At 46.6% G+C, this 16,345-nt stretch overlaps 1 protein-coding gene across 2 annotated transcripts in view; it reads left to right on the top strand.

The window, feature by feature from the left end:
- Positions 1 to 16,345, top strand: part of PHYHD1 (phytanoyl-CoA dioxygenase domain containing 1) — a 98,801-nt gene that overhangs the window by 52,010 nt on the left and 30,446 nt on the right. For both annotated transcript variants that reach the window (XM_063936500.1, XM_063936501.1), the window contains 3 exons: positions 8,178 to 8,233; positions 11,269 to 11,331; positions 14,381 to 14,402. In XM_063936500.1, coding sequence (XP_063792570.1) covers positions 8,178 to 8,233; positions 11,269 to 11,331; positions 14,381 to 14,402 — 141 coding nt within the window. The remainder of the gene's footprint in view (positions 1 to 8,177; positions 8,234 to 11,268; positions 11,332 to 14,380; positions 14,403 to 16,345) is intronic.

Below are 16,345 nucleotides of genomic sequence, written 5' to 3'. Positions count from 1 at the left end.
GATCACCAGCAAACCATCACAGCGGCTGAGTAAGTCCTGGGCTAAGCAGAAACTGCACATACTGATGTTTGTGCAGTTCTGCTACAAATGCGATCGCACCCCTGCACACAGCTAATACACTCCCCCTGTAGGTGGCGACTACCTGATCGCAGGGATGCAAAAATAGCACCCTAGCGATCAGGTCTGAATTACCCCCTGTCACGATCCGGGTATCTGGACGCCATTACCTGCCGTTTAGGTGTCTTCTGAGACTGGCCCAGCGTTCCAAGTCCGGATCTCATCTGTGTCAACACTCTGCACATCCCTCCTGTCATTCTGAGACACTACCACAGCGGCGCCATGTTTGAATCCAACATGGCATCTCCCGTCCTCCGCGGCCGTTACTGTGTTATTGTTGCAGGTTCTCAGAATCGTGTATCATGCCTGCCGCGGCCTCTGCTGCCCTCCAAGTGTCTCAGCATATAACTGTCATCTGGTGTCTCCTGTCCTCCGCCGCCATTATCATTATGTTTGCACATTTAATTTCAAACCAGTTTTCCCTCCAGGTTCCAGCATGGGCGTAGCCATGTTGGATTTGATCACATGCTCCAATTCCTCCAATCCACCGTCTCTGGAATCTGCATAATTGCCCAGCCAATGCCTGCATAGCAGCAGGTATAAGTATCCTGTGTATGGGCCAGATAGATGTCAGTGCTTTGAATGTCATACCTTGTTCCAGTCTCTCTCTCCTGTGGCTTGTTTTCCAGGTTCCAGTTCCTGTCTCCAGCATCCACAAAGAGACCCGCACCTGCTTTCCATCCTGCAGGTGCAGCCTGACTCTACAGCCTTCCGTGGCTCTCCAGTTTCCAGCTATCTACTATCTGCTTCCAAGCAGCCAGCTTTCAACTGATTCCAGCTTCTACCAAACACCGGTGCTGATCCAGCGGATCCTATCTTACCAGCAGTATCCACTACCACCGGTAATCATCTATCAGCTATTCTGTTTCTACGCTCACTAGCATCTCACATCATTCACTCTGTGTTCATCACCTGGCTGGCTCCATCCAGCATCCATTCCGTGACTTTAGTACCTGGCTGATTCCATTCAGCATCCACCCTGTGTTTCATCACCTGGCTGATTCCACTCAGCATCCACTCCGTGTCTTACCACCTGGCTGGTTCCATCCAGCTGATACAGCAGCATACTCAAGTTACAGATTCACCTGCTACAACTACTGGCATGTTCCTCGGCTATTTCTACTACTACAACCAGGCCTGGTAAGGTGATTCCATCAAAGGACTTTTACATCTGTTCTAAACCTACCAGTGCTCTGAGAAACCTTCTATGGTTATGTGTTCCAGGAACTGTGTTATTTGCCACTGTCTTTGCTAAACCTTGAATACTGCTTGTTATCACACGGAGTCTGTTAATAAACTTTTATTTTGAATTTTAAACTGGTTGTCATGGTCACACCTTCGGGTAATCATTCTGCACTTACATGTCCAGGGGTCTGATTAAACCTCCCAGGTTTAATTTCATCTCAGCCCCTACAACTGAGGCTTCCTCCCGTCAGCCTAAACCCTCAGTTGTGACAGTAAGCACTGACCATATGAATCCAGCCGGAGACCAGGATCAAGCGGCTAGACCTATGCAAGAACTGGCAGCCAGACTCGAACATCAGGAGGCTGCACAAGGTCACATCATCCGCTGTCTCCAGGATCTCTCTACTCGGCTGGATGGGATTCAGACGACCCTCCGTGGACCTGTCACATCTGATGCGTCCACCACAGTGACTCCAGCTGTAACGCCACCCACCTTACCCATTTCCATTCCACGTCTTCATCTTCCAACGCCAGCAAAATTTGACGGATCTCCAAGGTTCTGCAGGGGATTTCTCAACCAATGCAAAATCCATTTTGAGCTTCAACCTGGCAACTTCCCCAGTGACCGTACCAAAGTTGCTTATATTATTTCTCTCCTCAGTGGCTCAGCCCTTGATTGGGCATCACCGTTATGGGAGAAGTCTGATCCCCTGCTGTCCTCCTATACTGACTTTGTAGCATCATTCAGGCGCATCTTCGACGAGCCGGGCCGGGTTTCCTCTGCTTCATCTGAGATTCTCCGTCTACGCCAGGGAACACGTACTGTGGGACAGTATCTTATACAGTTCAAAATCCTGGCATCTGAACTGGCCTGGAACGACGAGGCCCTGTATGCTGCATTCTGGCATGGCTTGTCAGAACGCATTAAAGATGAGTTAGCTACCAGAGACTTGCCTTCTAAGTTGGATGAGCTAATTTCACTATGCACGAAGGTTGATCTACGGTTCAGAGAGAGAGCAACCGAGCGAGGAAGATCATCCGTTCCTAAATCTTCTGCTCCTCCTCCTCGTCAACCATCTCCATCCAAGGATGAGCCTATGCAAATTGGTCGTTCCCGTCTATCTCCCGCTGAGCGCCGAAGACGCCTCTCCGAGTCTCTATGTCTCTACTGTGCAGCTCCGTCGCACACTATCAACGCCTGTCCCAAACGTTCGGGAAACTCCAGATCCTAGCTCGCCAAGGAGAGGGCCGGCTAGGAGTAATGATCTCCTCTCCATCTCCTCATGATTGTAACCTCCCAGTGTCGCTCCAAATTGCTCAACGTTACAGGAACGTCATTGCCCTCCTTGATTCCGGAGCAGCTGGGAATTTCATAACCGAAGCTTATGTTAAACGGTGGTCCCTACCCACCGAGAGACTGTCCTCGTCCATCTCTTTGACTGCCGTGGATGGCAGCAAGATTTTTGACGCAGTAATTTCCTTAAGGACTCTTCCAGTTCGTCTGAGAGTGGGAGTTCTTCATTCTGAGTATATTTCTTTTCTAGTGATTCCAAGAGCCACACATCCAGTGGTTTTAGGCCTTCCATGGCTCCGTCTCCACAACCCATCGATTGACTGGACGACTACGCAAATACTGGCATGGGGTCCCTCCTGTGCTGAGACTTGTTTAGCCAAAGTTCTTCCTGTTTGTTCTTCCTTCCCCAGGTTATCTGATGTTCCACCTCCTCCATATCAAGACTTCACGGACGTGTTTAGTAAAGCCTCTGCTGATATCCTTCCTCCTCATAGAGAATGGGACTGCCCAATCGACCTCATTCCAGGGAAGGTTCCACCGCGAGGCCGAACTTATCCGTTGTCTCTGCCTGAGACACACTCCATGGAAGAGTACATCAAAGAGAACCTGGCGAAGGGTTTCATCCGACCATCTTCTTCTCCAGCCGGCGCAGGCTTCTTCTTCGTTAAGAAGAAAGACGGTGGTCTGCGTCCGTGCATCGACTACAGAGGTCTGATCGACATTACCGTTAAGAACCGATACCCTTTACCCCTGATTACAGAACTCTTCGATAGAGTTAGTGGTGCAACCATTTTCACAAAGCTGGACTTGAGGGGTGCCTACAATCTCATCCGAATCCGTGAGGATGACGAGTGGAAGACCGCCTTTAACACCCGTGACGGACATTATGAGTACCTCGTCATGCCCTTCGGATTGAGCAACGCTCCAGCAGTCTTCCAGCACTTCGTGAATGAGATCTTCAGGGACATCTTATACCGCCATGTCGTGGTTTATCTAGATGACATCCTCATCTTTGCTAATAATCTAGAAGATCATCGTTTCTGGGTAAAGGAGGTTCTTTCCCGTCTCCGTGTCAATCACCTCTATTGTAAATTGGAGAAGTGTGTGTTTGAAGTTAAAACCATTCCGTTTCTAGGTTACATTGTGTCTGGTTCCGGACTAGAGATGGATCCTGAGAAACTCCAAGCAATCCAGAATTGGCCTATACCCTTAACCCTCAAAGGGGTTCAGAGGTTCTTAGGGTTCGCCAATTATTATAGAAAGTTTATACGAGACTTTTCCACCATTGTGGCGCCTATCACTGCATTAACCAAGAAAGGTGCTAATCCGTTCAAGTGGTCCGAAGAAGCTACGCAGGCCTTTCACCTTCTGAAGCAACGGTTCATCTCTGCACCAGTTCTGAAACAGCCCGACACCGACTCTCCTTTTATCTTAGAGGTAGATGCCTCCTCCGTTGGAGTAGGAGCGGTGTTATCCCAGAGGGCCAAAGATGGACATCTACATCCTTGCAGTTTCTTCTCCCGGAAGTTCTCCCCAGCTGAGCGCAACTATGCCATTGGCGATCAGGAGTTGCTAGCCATCAAGCTCGCTCTGGAGGAGTGGAGATACCTGTTGGAGGGAGCTTCTCATTCAATCACCATACTTACCGACCACAAAAATCTTTTATATCTCAAAGGCGCACAATGTCTGAACCCTCGTCAGGCCAGATGGGCACTTTTCTTCTCTAGGTTTGACTTTAAACTCCAGTTCTGTCCGGGTTCTCAGAATCGTAAGGCCGATGCCCTTTCCCGCTCATGGGAGCAAGAAAATGAGTCCGAGTCTGCAGACAAGCATCCTATTATTAATCCGTTAGCATTCTCCACGGTAGGGATGGACTCTACGCCCCCACCAGGGAAAAGTTTTGTTAAGCCAGTTCTAAAGAAGAAACTCATGCATTGGGCCCATGCTTCCCGTTTTGCTGGACATACAGGCATTCAGAAAACCCTTGAATTTATTTCTAGATTCTACTGGTGGCCAACTCTGAAGAAGGACGTTATGGAATTTATTGCCTCCTGCCCAAAGTGTGCCCAACACAAAGTCTCCCGCCAGTCGCCTGCGGGGCAACTGGTTCCATTATCTGTTCCCCGTCGACCATGGACCCATTTGTCGATGGACTGTGTTACTGATCTACCTATCTGCAACAAGTTTAATACCATCTGGGTGGTAGTTGACCGGTTCACCAAGATGGCACATTTCATCCCTCTCACCGGTCTTCTGTCAGCTTCCAAGTTGGCTCAAGTGTTTATACAAGAGATCTTCCGTCTTCACGGTCTTCCTGAAGAGATCATCTCGGATCGTGGAGTACAATTTGTAGCCAAATTTTGGCGAAGTTTGTGTCAAGCCCTCCAAGTCAAGTTAAAGTTTTCCACAGCTTACCATCCTCAGACCAATGGTCAAACCGAGAGGGTGAATCAGGACTTGGAGGCCTTCCTCCGTATATATGTGTCTTCCTCTCAAGATGACTGGGTTCAACTTCTTCCTTGGGCCGAGTTCAGCCACAACAATCAATACCATTCCTCATCTTCTTCGACACCATTCTTCATTAATTATGGATTCCACCCTAAAGTCCCAGAATTTCAACCGCTTCCCGCAACTTCTGTTCCAGCAGTGGATGTCACCTTGCGTCAGTTTTCAAATAACTGGAAGAACGTCCGCGCAGCCCTGCTTAAAGCCTCATCCAGGTATAAGAAGTTTGCCGATAGGAAGAGTAGAGCGGTTCCTGCTCTCAAGGTGGGTGATCGTGTGTGGTTGTCCACGAAGAATTTGAGGTTGAGAGTTCCCAGTATGAAATTTGCACCTCGCTACATCGGTCCCTTCAAGATTGAACAAGTCATCAATCCTGTTGCCTACAGATTACAGTTACCACCCTTCTTGAAAATACCCAGGACATTTCATGTTTCCTTGTTGAAACCGCTGATCCTGAATCGGTTTCATTCCGCACTTCCTCCAGCTCCCAAAGTTCAGACTCAACGGGGAGTCGAGTACGAGGTGGCCAAGATTTTGGATTCACGTTTCCGCTACGGTCAGTTACAGTATCTCATTGACTGGAAGGGCTATGGTCCTGAAGAACGCTCTTGGACCAATGCCTCAGACGTCCATGCTCCTGCCTTGGTCCGAAATTTCCACTCAAAGTTTCCTTTAAAGCCTAAGAAGTGTCCTGGGGCCACTCCTAAAGGGGGGGGGGGGGGGGGTGCTGTCACGATCCGTGTATCTGGACGCCATTACCTGCCGTTTAGGTGTCTTCTGAGACTGGCCCAGCGTTCCAAGTCCGGATCTCATCTGTGTCAACACTCTGCACATCCCTCCTGTCATTCTGAGACACTACCACAGGGGCGCCATGTTTAAATCCAACATGGCGTCTCCTGTCCTCCGCAGCCGTTACTGTGTTATTGTTGCAGGTTCTCAGAATCGTGTATCATGCCTGCCGCGGCCTCTGCTGCCCTCCAAGTGTCTCAGCATATAACTGTCATCTGGCGTCTCCTGTCCTCCGCGGCCGGCGCCGCCATTATCATTATGTTTGCACATTTAATTTCAAACCAGTTTTCCCTCCAGGTTCCAGCATGGGCGCAGCCATGTTGGATTTGATCACATGCTCCAATTCCTCCAATCCACCGTCTCTGGAATCTGCATAATTGCCCAGCCAATGCCTGCATAGCAGCAGGTATAAGTATCCTGTGTCTGGGCCAGATAGATGTCAGTGGTTTGAATGTCATACCTTGTTCCAGTCTCTCTCTCCTGTGGCTTGTTTCTCCAGGTTCCAGTTCCTGTCTCCAGCATCCACAAAGAGACCCGCACCTGCTTTCCATCCTGCAGGTGCAGCCTGACTCTACAGCCTTCCGTGGCTCTCCAGTTTCCAGCTATCTACTATCTGCTTCCAAGCAGCCAGCTTTCAACTAATTCCAGCTTCTACCAAACACCGGTGCTGATCCAGCGTATCCTATCTTACCAGCAGTATCCACTACCACTGGTAATCATCTATCAGCTATTCTGTTTCTACGCTCACTAGCATCTCACATCATTCACTCTGTGTTCATCACCTGGCTGGTTCCATCCAGCATCCATTCCGTGACTTTAGTACCTGGCTGATTCCATTCAGCATCCACCCTGTGTTTCATCACCTGGCTGATTCCACTCAGCATCCACTCCGTGTCTTACCACCTGGCTGGTTCCATCCAGCTGATACAGCAGCATACTCAAGTTACAGATTCACCTGCTACAACTACTGGCATGTTCCTCGGCTATTTCTACTACTACAACCAGGCCTGGTAAGGTGATTCCATCAAAGGACTTTTACATCTGTTCTAAACCTACCAGTGCTCTGAGAAACCTTCTATGGTTATGTGTTCCAGGAACTGTGTTATTTGCCACTGTCTTTGCTAAACCTTGAATACTGCTTGTTATCACACGGAGTCTGTTAATACACTTTTATTTTGAATTTTAAACTGGTTGTCATGGTCACACCTTCGGGTAATCATTCTGCACTTACATGTCCAGGGGTCTGATTAAACCTCCCAGGTTTAATTTCATCTCAGCCCCTACAACTGAGCCTCCCGTCAGCCTAAACCCTCAGTTGTGACACCCCCAATGTTGCTACTTTCTGCGTATAAGTGTTGAGAGATATAACAGGCTAATAGATATACAAGTACCAGAAGAACAGATGTGTCCTTTAATTCCTTTTAAAATGTAGAAACTTTTAAACAGTAGAGGCAGTCATTTTCAGAGTCTTGAACTGACATTTATAAGACTGAAGCCTATCAAGTCACTAGAAATTAGTTACATCCCTGAGGCAAAGTCAGTGTCGGATTGGTGCATGAAGGGCCCACCAGGGGTATGCAGTGGTAGGGGCCCATGATTAGAGGTGTGGCCAGCCTCCAAAGTGGGTGTGGCCAGCAACCACAGAGATTTGGCTAACCATTATAGCGTACCTGGTCTGGACTCCTTGATAATTTATATAGTAATTAATGCTAGTGCATGCATGATAATGTGCCAGATTAATGACAGCAATGTACTGTAGAGAATACATCATAATCCTGTGCAGTATAAGGTAACATATGTATAATATATAATTCAAGTGCACAGTCTACAACCTGATCCCTAGAGGAGGAGGGCCCCCCCCAGGCAGTGGGGCCTACCGGTGGGTTTTCCCTGTACCCCTGTGAGCCAGTCCAAGCCTGGGCAAAGTACTTCATCCCTCAGATGTATCTGGAATATACGTATCTAATGCAGTGTCAAAAATATTGGTTAAACTCAAACAAAATGGCTGCCACAATGTCAAGGTTGTTGTGGGGTTCTTTATGGGGCACTTCATATCTCCTTCCACGTCTTCAGAAACGGTAGCGCCATCTTCTTCAGCCCCCCTCTCTTTTAAAATGGCTGCCACACCTGTGCAAAGGTAACAGATGCGCTTCATAGCTACAGGTACATATCTCCCAAAACAAAACATTGTTACTTTTCCTGATACTTACCAGCCACTGTGCTATGAAATATAATGCGTATCTGCAAGTACGAATAGGGAATATAATTGTTTTGCTTTCTCTTCCAGCTTTACACGCTCATGTTCCGATATTTAAAAGGATTACACACTCGCCCAAAATACAGGTGAGCAGACAAACTGGGGGTGCACTCATACTGCTTAAGAGCTGTGCTAAGGGAACGGTCCATACATACTTTTTTTTTTTTTATTTTGTTTTCCCAATTGATCATCCACATTCTATTCATAGTTCTTCTGCTTTATATCTGAAAAGTTGCATTTAAGCAAATCCGCTTATCTATGGCACTAAGGGGTCTATTTATCAATTTGTGGCAATAGCAAAGTTTGCTGTAACTCAGCAATAATGGTTGTCAGCTGTAAAAGCATTGCGGTCACCAATCCTTTACCAGGTCACAAAGCACCAGAAGCCCAAACTTAAGATGGGTACACACTGTCCGATATATCGTGAGCCCATCGGTGGGTGTCCCCCCTCGATATGTCTGTAAATGACGTTGTTCAGACATATCGCTTCGGCTGTGCAGCACAACCGATGGTCAATATATCTTCAGAAATATCGGCGCATCTGGCTGTATGTACAGGAAGTCCACCGACCGCACATACACTTGCTTCAGGGACTGATGTCACAGCTGGGAGGTCAAATTCAAATGCCCGCCCAGCTGGGTGGCTGACCGACATGTCAAGTGGCTGACTGGTGTGTATATCTACCTGGACTGGCCGTTCAATCGGCGCAACGGTGGGTAGGCTAATGTGTCGGTCAGGGGTGTAGCCAGCCTCAGAGTAGCAGATTTATTAAGAAAAAAAAATATATATATATTTTTTTAAATATAATTTGCAAAGAAAACATACTTTATTTGAATAATAAAGCATGTATTTCATGTCTGTCGCCTCTGGTGATAACTGGAAAGTTATCTGTATTTGTACCATCACTGTACTTATTAAATAGGCTTCCCCCATGCTATTGCTGGTCGGGTGGCTTCTTTAATATGATGCTTTAACCAGATTTAGGATTTTTCTTCCTATAATAAAATAGACCCCCGAGTGTGATAAGAGACATCGGTGTGAAGGCTTTTCCAGCTAAACACGCACTGACATCCACAGTTAAATGCAGACACATCTTGTACTTTTATACTTTCACACAACATTGATTACCCCACGTTATGGAGATGACCTCTGTTTCTCCCCAACCCCTACCCTGCATGATGGAGTGATGCCAATAGTGCCACCACGCTGAGAGGGGACGGGGCTGTGATACCATCCACTGGCGTGCACCGCCGGAGGGGTGTGTCTAGCACCGCCTTTTGGGCGTGTCTAGCACCATCTATTGATGGTCAACGCATATAAAATATCCACCCTTGTACCAATCTTAATAAAGCAGATACATTGTCAGATGTTGTGGTGTGCACCAAACAAACACCCCTGATGGCATTCACTGCAATTACAGTGCTCCTCCTCAGCCTGGTCTGGCTCCCACTCTCTTTCCCCTGCAAGCTGCAGCAGCTTACTTACAGGTCAGACACTGACAGTCGCAGACTAGTACTGCTGCTGCTGAAAAAATGAGTGATGTTGCAATGCTGCAGCCGGCCGCCTGCCAGTATTGAATTTGTTTTCCTAAGAGGAATGCTGGCTGCATGCTGATCCTCATCAGTAGCTGGGGTTGGCATAGCATAGAAGGAGAAAGCTGTGTATGTGGCGGGTGGGCATGCAAACAGCATGACGTAATCACATCACACTGTTTTTGTACATGGAGGTGGAGCTGGAAATTTGAAAGCCGTTGGCAGTGGCACCCTTGATTAACCCAGGCGTCTGGTCAGTAATGCAGTCCTGACAGGGTGCAGCGCAGAGGGGACAGTAATCAGCCTGCTCGGCGATCGCTGCATCAGGCATGTGAGATCGGGGTGCCATACATTAGGGGGTGCCTGTGCGCACTAGGCACCCCCCCTGCACACACCTATGATAGCATAATTCCCCCAAGCATCGCCCAGTCAGCTCCTCTGTGCTGCCCATCTCACTAGGAAGTGGGCAGGTTGCAGAAAGTTACCCTACTCTTCCGAGAGAGTGAGCAGGTATCCTGCCGCATAATGTACTTAGGGGCTAATTTAAATTGGATTGCAGTGTGCCATCCAACCAGAATTTTTGCTGAAAAGACGCGGGTGCAAGCGCAGCGCCCGTCCTGCGCATGCGCCCGCATTTTCTGCATTGCCTCTGCCTGTCAATCAGGCGGTCGCAGGGCGGGGGCGGCAATGCTCCGTTTCCAAGGAGGGGACGAAGCGTTGCGGGGGTGGGGTGATGCGAACGGTGGGCGGTGCGGCACAAACGGGGGCGTGATTGCGGCGGCTGCATGACGTCACACACAGCCGCCGCGATGGGTAAGATGGTGCCGGGACTCCTGCAGGCGCAGCTAAGCTGTGCCGGCAGGAGCCATCCTTAGTTTCTGCGGACGCAATTTCTGCTTGTTGAAGGGGGGGAGGCGCCGGTCAGTATGCTGGGCGGCCTTGCTCAGCGATGGGCGGCCCCCAGCATGCAACCAATAGCAAATTCTGCTGATTAGCATCATTTGCTATCCTTACTGAATTAGTCCCTAAATGAGTGTTCCCAGAACTCTCTGTTACATTTTACAGAGCAGGAAATACATACCCTCCAACATTTTACACATAAAATTCGGTACAAATTAGATAAGGGGCGTGGCCATGGGTAAAGGGGGTGTGACCACACCCCATTTCCTATACTTTCAATGGAAGTTTGGAGAGCCAAAAATTGGTACAGACCATAAAAAAAAGGTACTGTACCTGCCAAAAAGGTACAGCTGGAGGGTATGGAAATAGTCTAGATACAGGTCCATTCTCTTCCATCATTGTAACAATCATTACCAACGGCAGCACATTAAACATTTTAAAATGACATCTGTGTGCATAAGAGGCTTTATAATTAACTTGTATTTTTCCACCGCAATGCAGCAGGACAATTCTGAAGAATACGGGCCTGATTGGGAGTCTGACGCATCCTCTGCTGCTATTCCGTCCAGCCCCGGGAGCTTACTTACTAGTTTATGCTAATGCCGGTTCCGAACCTTCAAGTCAATGGGAATAATACAAAAAAAAGTGTGATCTTTCAGTTAATTTCGGATTTCCTTGTGCCCTTACAGGAGGTGAGCGGCCGGCTGGGGCTTGTGAAGCCGGTAATAGCCCAGAGTATGTATATATTTAAGGTAAATCAACAGTATGGTTAGAATGTTTGAATTTTGCATTGGAGAGGAATGTTATTGCATGTGAATTTATAATAGGTGTTTTATATTTTTCTACTTAAACACACAAATATGTTGCAAAAGAAATACAGTAATGATAAAAAGGAAAACTGATCATATTCATTCACTGGCATGATCTCGTAGTGTTCTGTAGCTCGTTTTGAAACCATTTAACTACTCTGGATAAAGGCAGGGCCGTCTTTTCATATGGGCTCACTGGGCTCTTGCCCAAGGGCCCCAGGAGTCTAAGGGCCCTAGACTGATAGCTGAGGGTCCCCTATTTCCAGGGGTACCAGATTTTTTAAAATCGGCCCTGGGGAACCGGAGATATCTGACTTCAAAGCAGTGGTCCCCATTCAAGACTGTTCATTGCTCTTCCCAGCCAGATATCTTGGGTTCTGTCTGTTTTTGTGAGAGTATTCCCCAAAAGATGGGACTCTCCCCTTTCAGTGGACACTAGCTGCTTGTCTCTACTATGCCCAGAACCGGAGATATAAGCCTTCAAGCAGCTGGTCCCTTCTCCAGCTCCACACATCTGGTTTGCAGTTTTATATTTTTGCCAGTGGATTGCTCTGGCTCCTGAACTCTGATCCCCAAGTCCCAAGAACCTCTTGAAAGATGGGACTCTCTAGTTTTTTATCGCATTAAAAGCTAGGAAATCTATTTCCAGGAACTGGAGATATCTGCAGTCAACCAAGCTGCCCTTCCCTTGAATATTAAGTCCACTCCACTATCCACCCCTCCACTGCGTATTACACACCCCCTACCACCCTAGAAGTTGTGTACCGGTGCCCCTTCATTCATCTCAATGCCTCTTCTACAGTTTAGTGTTCTCCCTCCCACCCCATCTTACACCATCTGTGCATTACAGGAGTAATTAGCAGAAATTACTGCTCCAGGTCCTACATACTGAGTGGCAGATAGAACCCCCCCTACCACCCATGGGACATCAATGCTGCTGCTGATAGCACTCCCCACCCTTACCACTGGAGGATGGGTAGAGGGCCCAGTGCATTGCTGTGCCCAGGGGCCTACACTTCTGTTAAGACGGCCCTGGATAAAGGTAGAAGAGAGGAGGGTTTTTTTTTTTTAACTCAGTGGGCTATTGCTGAATTTAAGAACAAAGAAAATAGATTTAAAAAACAAAATAATATTTAATGGTTAACAATGTACAAGTAATTTATTAACAGATAGGAAACTTGTAATTCACACTGTTTTGGAGCGGAAGTGGATAAGTAATGGGTCACACAAGATCCACGGATTTAAGGATTACTGTGTTTCTAATATTTGTTGTTAATTGCCTCACTAATGTCATTGCTGTTGGAGTATAACAGCAGCTACAGGCTGAGTGCTCTTTGGAGTTATACTAGAGGAGCAGTAGGTGGCGCTGCATTATAAGTGTATAGCCCCTTTGTGGTGAAACTACACTCTCTCTCTCTCTCTCATACCTTCATTTTGTTAATCCTCCTTGTTATGTTACGAGTTTACCTGTCCTGGTCACAGTAAAGTTTATCCCACAATCTTCCCTGCATGTTGATGCTTAAACAGAAAAGCATACTAAATAAAATACTCTATATAGAATACATCAAACTAGAAATACAATACTACATTTGCTTCCAAGTGAATTCACAGGTTACATTATCCTGAACATTGGGTTAGTACACACAATGGCTGACTATAGTATTATACAGATGATAAGCAATGGAAATGATCCTCCTGCATACAGGCAATATATTTGTATATGAAGTGGGTTCTGTCATTAGTCTCCTATAAGTAAATTATCTCACATGATAAGGTGAGAAGGGCCATGTATGTGACACCACCTATATATTTAAAGAGGCGGATTTTAGTCTTAGCGAGATGTAGTTATGGACGTAACCAATGTTAAAACAACTACCCCCCTTCATTTTCAATTTTCTTAGGGAGTAATTCAGACCTGATCATAGCAGCAAAGTTGTTAGCAGTTGGGCAAAACCATGTGCACTGCAGGTGGGGCAGATATAACATGTGTAGAGAGAGTTAGATTTGGGTGGGTTATATTGTTTCTGTGCAGGGTAAATACTGGCTGCATTATTTTTACACTGCAATTCAGATTTCAGTTTGAACACACCTCACCCAAATCTAACTCTCTCTGCACATGTTACATCTGCAACCCCCCCCGCATCCCCTGCAGTGCACATGGTTTTGCCCAACTGTTAACAAACTTGCTTCTACGATCGACTATGAATTACCCCCATAGTCGGTTAGAAGTCTTAAAAGATATTCTAGAGTGTTTGTTCGGCCAGATGAATACCCTTCTTTCTTTCACTCTACCCCCCTTTTTTTCCCCCTTTTCCTTATCTTTTCTCATTCTGTGGTCTTCTATTTCTTTTCTCTTTTCTTTCTTTTGGAATAATAAATCATCAGATGCCTTTTACCATATAGGTTTACTAACTTTTATTATTGAGGCATAAGTTTATACCGTACACGGGAACATGTACGTTACTATCTGTCTTGCTTTCAATTACTCTCTAAAGATTTTTTGTATCAACATACAGTCGGGGATATTCAATTACCCGCAGCGACTGCATGTGTAAAATTATCACTGGGGGGGGGGGGGGGGGGGGGCTGTCTAATTAGCCCCGATAAACCGGCGCATACTGCTGCTTATCGGGGATTTTGTTTCGCTCCGGCAAGCGAAGCAAAATCCCTGATAACGGCGGCTATTTCACCCGAAAACACACAGGTTTCACTGAACCTGTGTGTTTACGGGTGTAAATGCACTTTTTAACGGACGAGCTAATCGAATAGCCCGACCACAACACCCGAAGAAACAGCGGGGGTTTTTACTCCCGATGTCTCTTCGGGGCTAACTGAATATCCCCAAGTATGTGTATTCCCATGATTCTTTTTGTTTTGTGACAAATATTAAAATAAAGTATTTATAAAAAAAAAAAAAGTGGGATTTATGGACTAACAGTAGATAAGTATGCCCTGGCTGCAAAGTAATTGTTCTTCTCTCTTTGTTTTACAGCAACCTAACATTGGAGGAGAAGGTAAGATGTCTAACTACTATACCTCCATCTGTCATGTACAGAGGATCGGAGGTTCAGATGTGTCACTCACCAATCTAGCAGAATGATGAGCCATAGGGCAGACTCTACTCTCCTTTTGTCATACTCTTTATGTAGAGCAGTACTGAATTACTTAGATTACATGCCAAAAAGTCAGATGACGACTGTTCAGTTCTTCTTTATGGTTTCAGTGCTAGTACACAACATCTGATACAAATGATAACTTAATAGCATTTACAGCTATTTTACAGACACGGAATCATTCACATCGGTCCCTTTAAACATTGGAACTTAGTCTACATTTTCTAACAACATGGCAGCAATGCTAGCCACTGTGCCACAAAAATGGTGTTACTAACCAAAACAGCCTAGAGCTGCCACATTATGACGACATGATGAAAGGATGTACTACCATTGGTACACAGCAGCATCGATGGTAATACTGATTGTTTTGCGGTAACCAATGATCCCTGCTGTACATGGCAACTGGAATTATTATAAAAAAAAATGTTAAATCTAGCTGAACGTTATCTATGTACCTAACAATGTGCATGTGCTGTACCACTAGGGCCTGGGTAGATACACAGGAGACCCAAGGCTGGATTTACTAGCCCAAGGGTTTTTTAAAGCGGAGGATGACCGTCGGCTTTGATGAACGTTAATCTACCCCTTTCGTTTCGTTAATCTACCCCTTAACATATAACAGATCAATATGTAGCTGTAATATTGTTCCTATTGGACCTAGCTTACATTGTAAGTGCTACTGGTGTAAATAGGAGAAATCTACTGACAACTACTCAAGCTCTAGCTAAGAAAGGAGAGACAGAAAAAAGATGACACCCTTGCTTTCAATCCTAAATCTGCCTTGGACTGTACAGGTTTCATATGCCTATAGTAGTTTTAGATTGCAGTTATTGTGTAAAGTTACTATGGAAGTAATAAAGGAATTGTGTTTAGCCTCACCTTCCTTTACTCATGCTAGTTAAGATTTCTTTTGGTAGAATACTTGACTGTCAAGAAAAAAAGTAATTTGTTAAGACAAAGAATTAAAGCCAAAATTCTCCCCAGTGATGTTCAAAGGAGTGGTATTCGGTATACCGGTTGTTGGGATCCCGGCGCACAGTATACTGGCGCCGGAATCCCGACACCTTTTCTCCCTCTTGGGGGTCCACGAGAATAGATACCGTGCCCGCAGCGTGGCGAGCGAGCCTGTAAGGGGCTAATTTACGCTCGCCCCGCTGTCGGCAAGACGGCGGTCAGGATCCCGGCGCCAGTATGCTGGCCGCCGGGGCCCAGCCGCCCGCAACTCATACCACACCCGTGCAAAGTGCCAAGTGTTCCACTCACTGCAGCACAAACCATGTCCTGTTACAAGGAGGCTTCCAATATATTTTTGGACAGTGAGGCCTTGCTTCACGTGACAAAAATTCCCTTATGGGCCTGATGCAGACTTGAACTTAAACTTCCTATAATTGCTCCTATGATGCACACGGAAATAAATGTGTATATTCATCCATACAGACTTGTGCTCATCTTTGTGGCGCACCCACCCCTATCTGTATGCATAGTTTGCTACTAGTCAGCCCCCCCACCACCCCCTTCCCAGGTAAAAATCAACCACCACCAGTAATTGCAGTGGTTTCCCAGTGCAAGCACTACATGCTAATCACATGCTGTACAGGCAGTCTGGACTGCAACGGCAGATAGTGCTTCCAATGGGTAGGCACACCCTTGCTTTTGTGCCAGTTCGAATGCTTCTAGGGGCTCCAGCCAATGCAATGCCTGGAAGCCAGGAGCTTGTTCGTTTGCTGCTCAGGCAGTGCAGTGCAGCCCCTTTAAGGAATACAGGTAGGAGCCACCACTGCTAAGAGTCATCAGCTGTGCCCACCTGCAGAAGCCAAACTTGGTGTAAATTATATACCTCT

The sequence above is a fragment of the Pseudophryne corroboree genome, chromosome 8 (genome assembly GCF_028390025.1).
Source record: "Pseudophryne corroboree isolate aPseCor3 chromosome 8, aPseCor3.hap2, whole genome shotgun sequence".
Taxonomy (NCBI): Eukaryota; Metazoa; Chordata; class Amphibia; order Anura; family Myobatrachidae; genus Pseudophryne; species Pseudophryne corroboree.
This window is presented reverse-complemented; position numbering and strand designations above follow the sequence as displayed.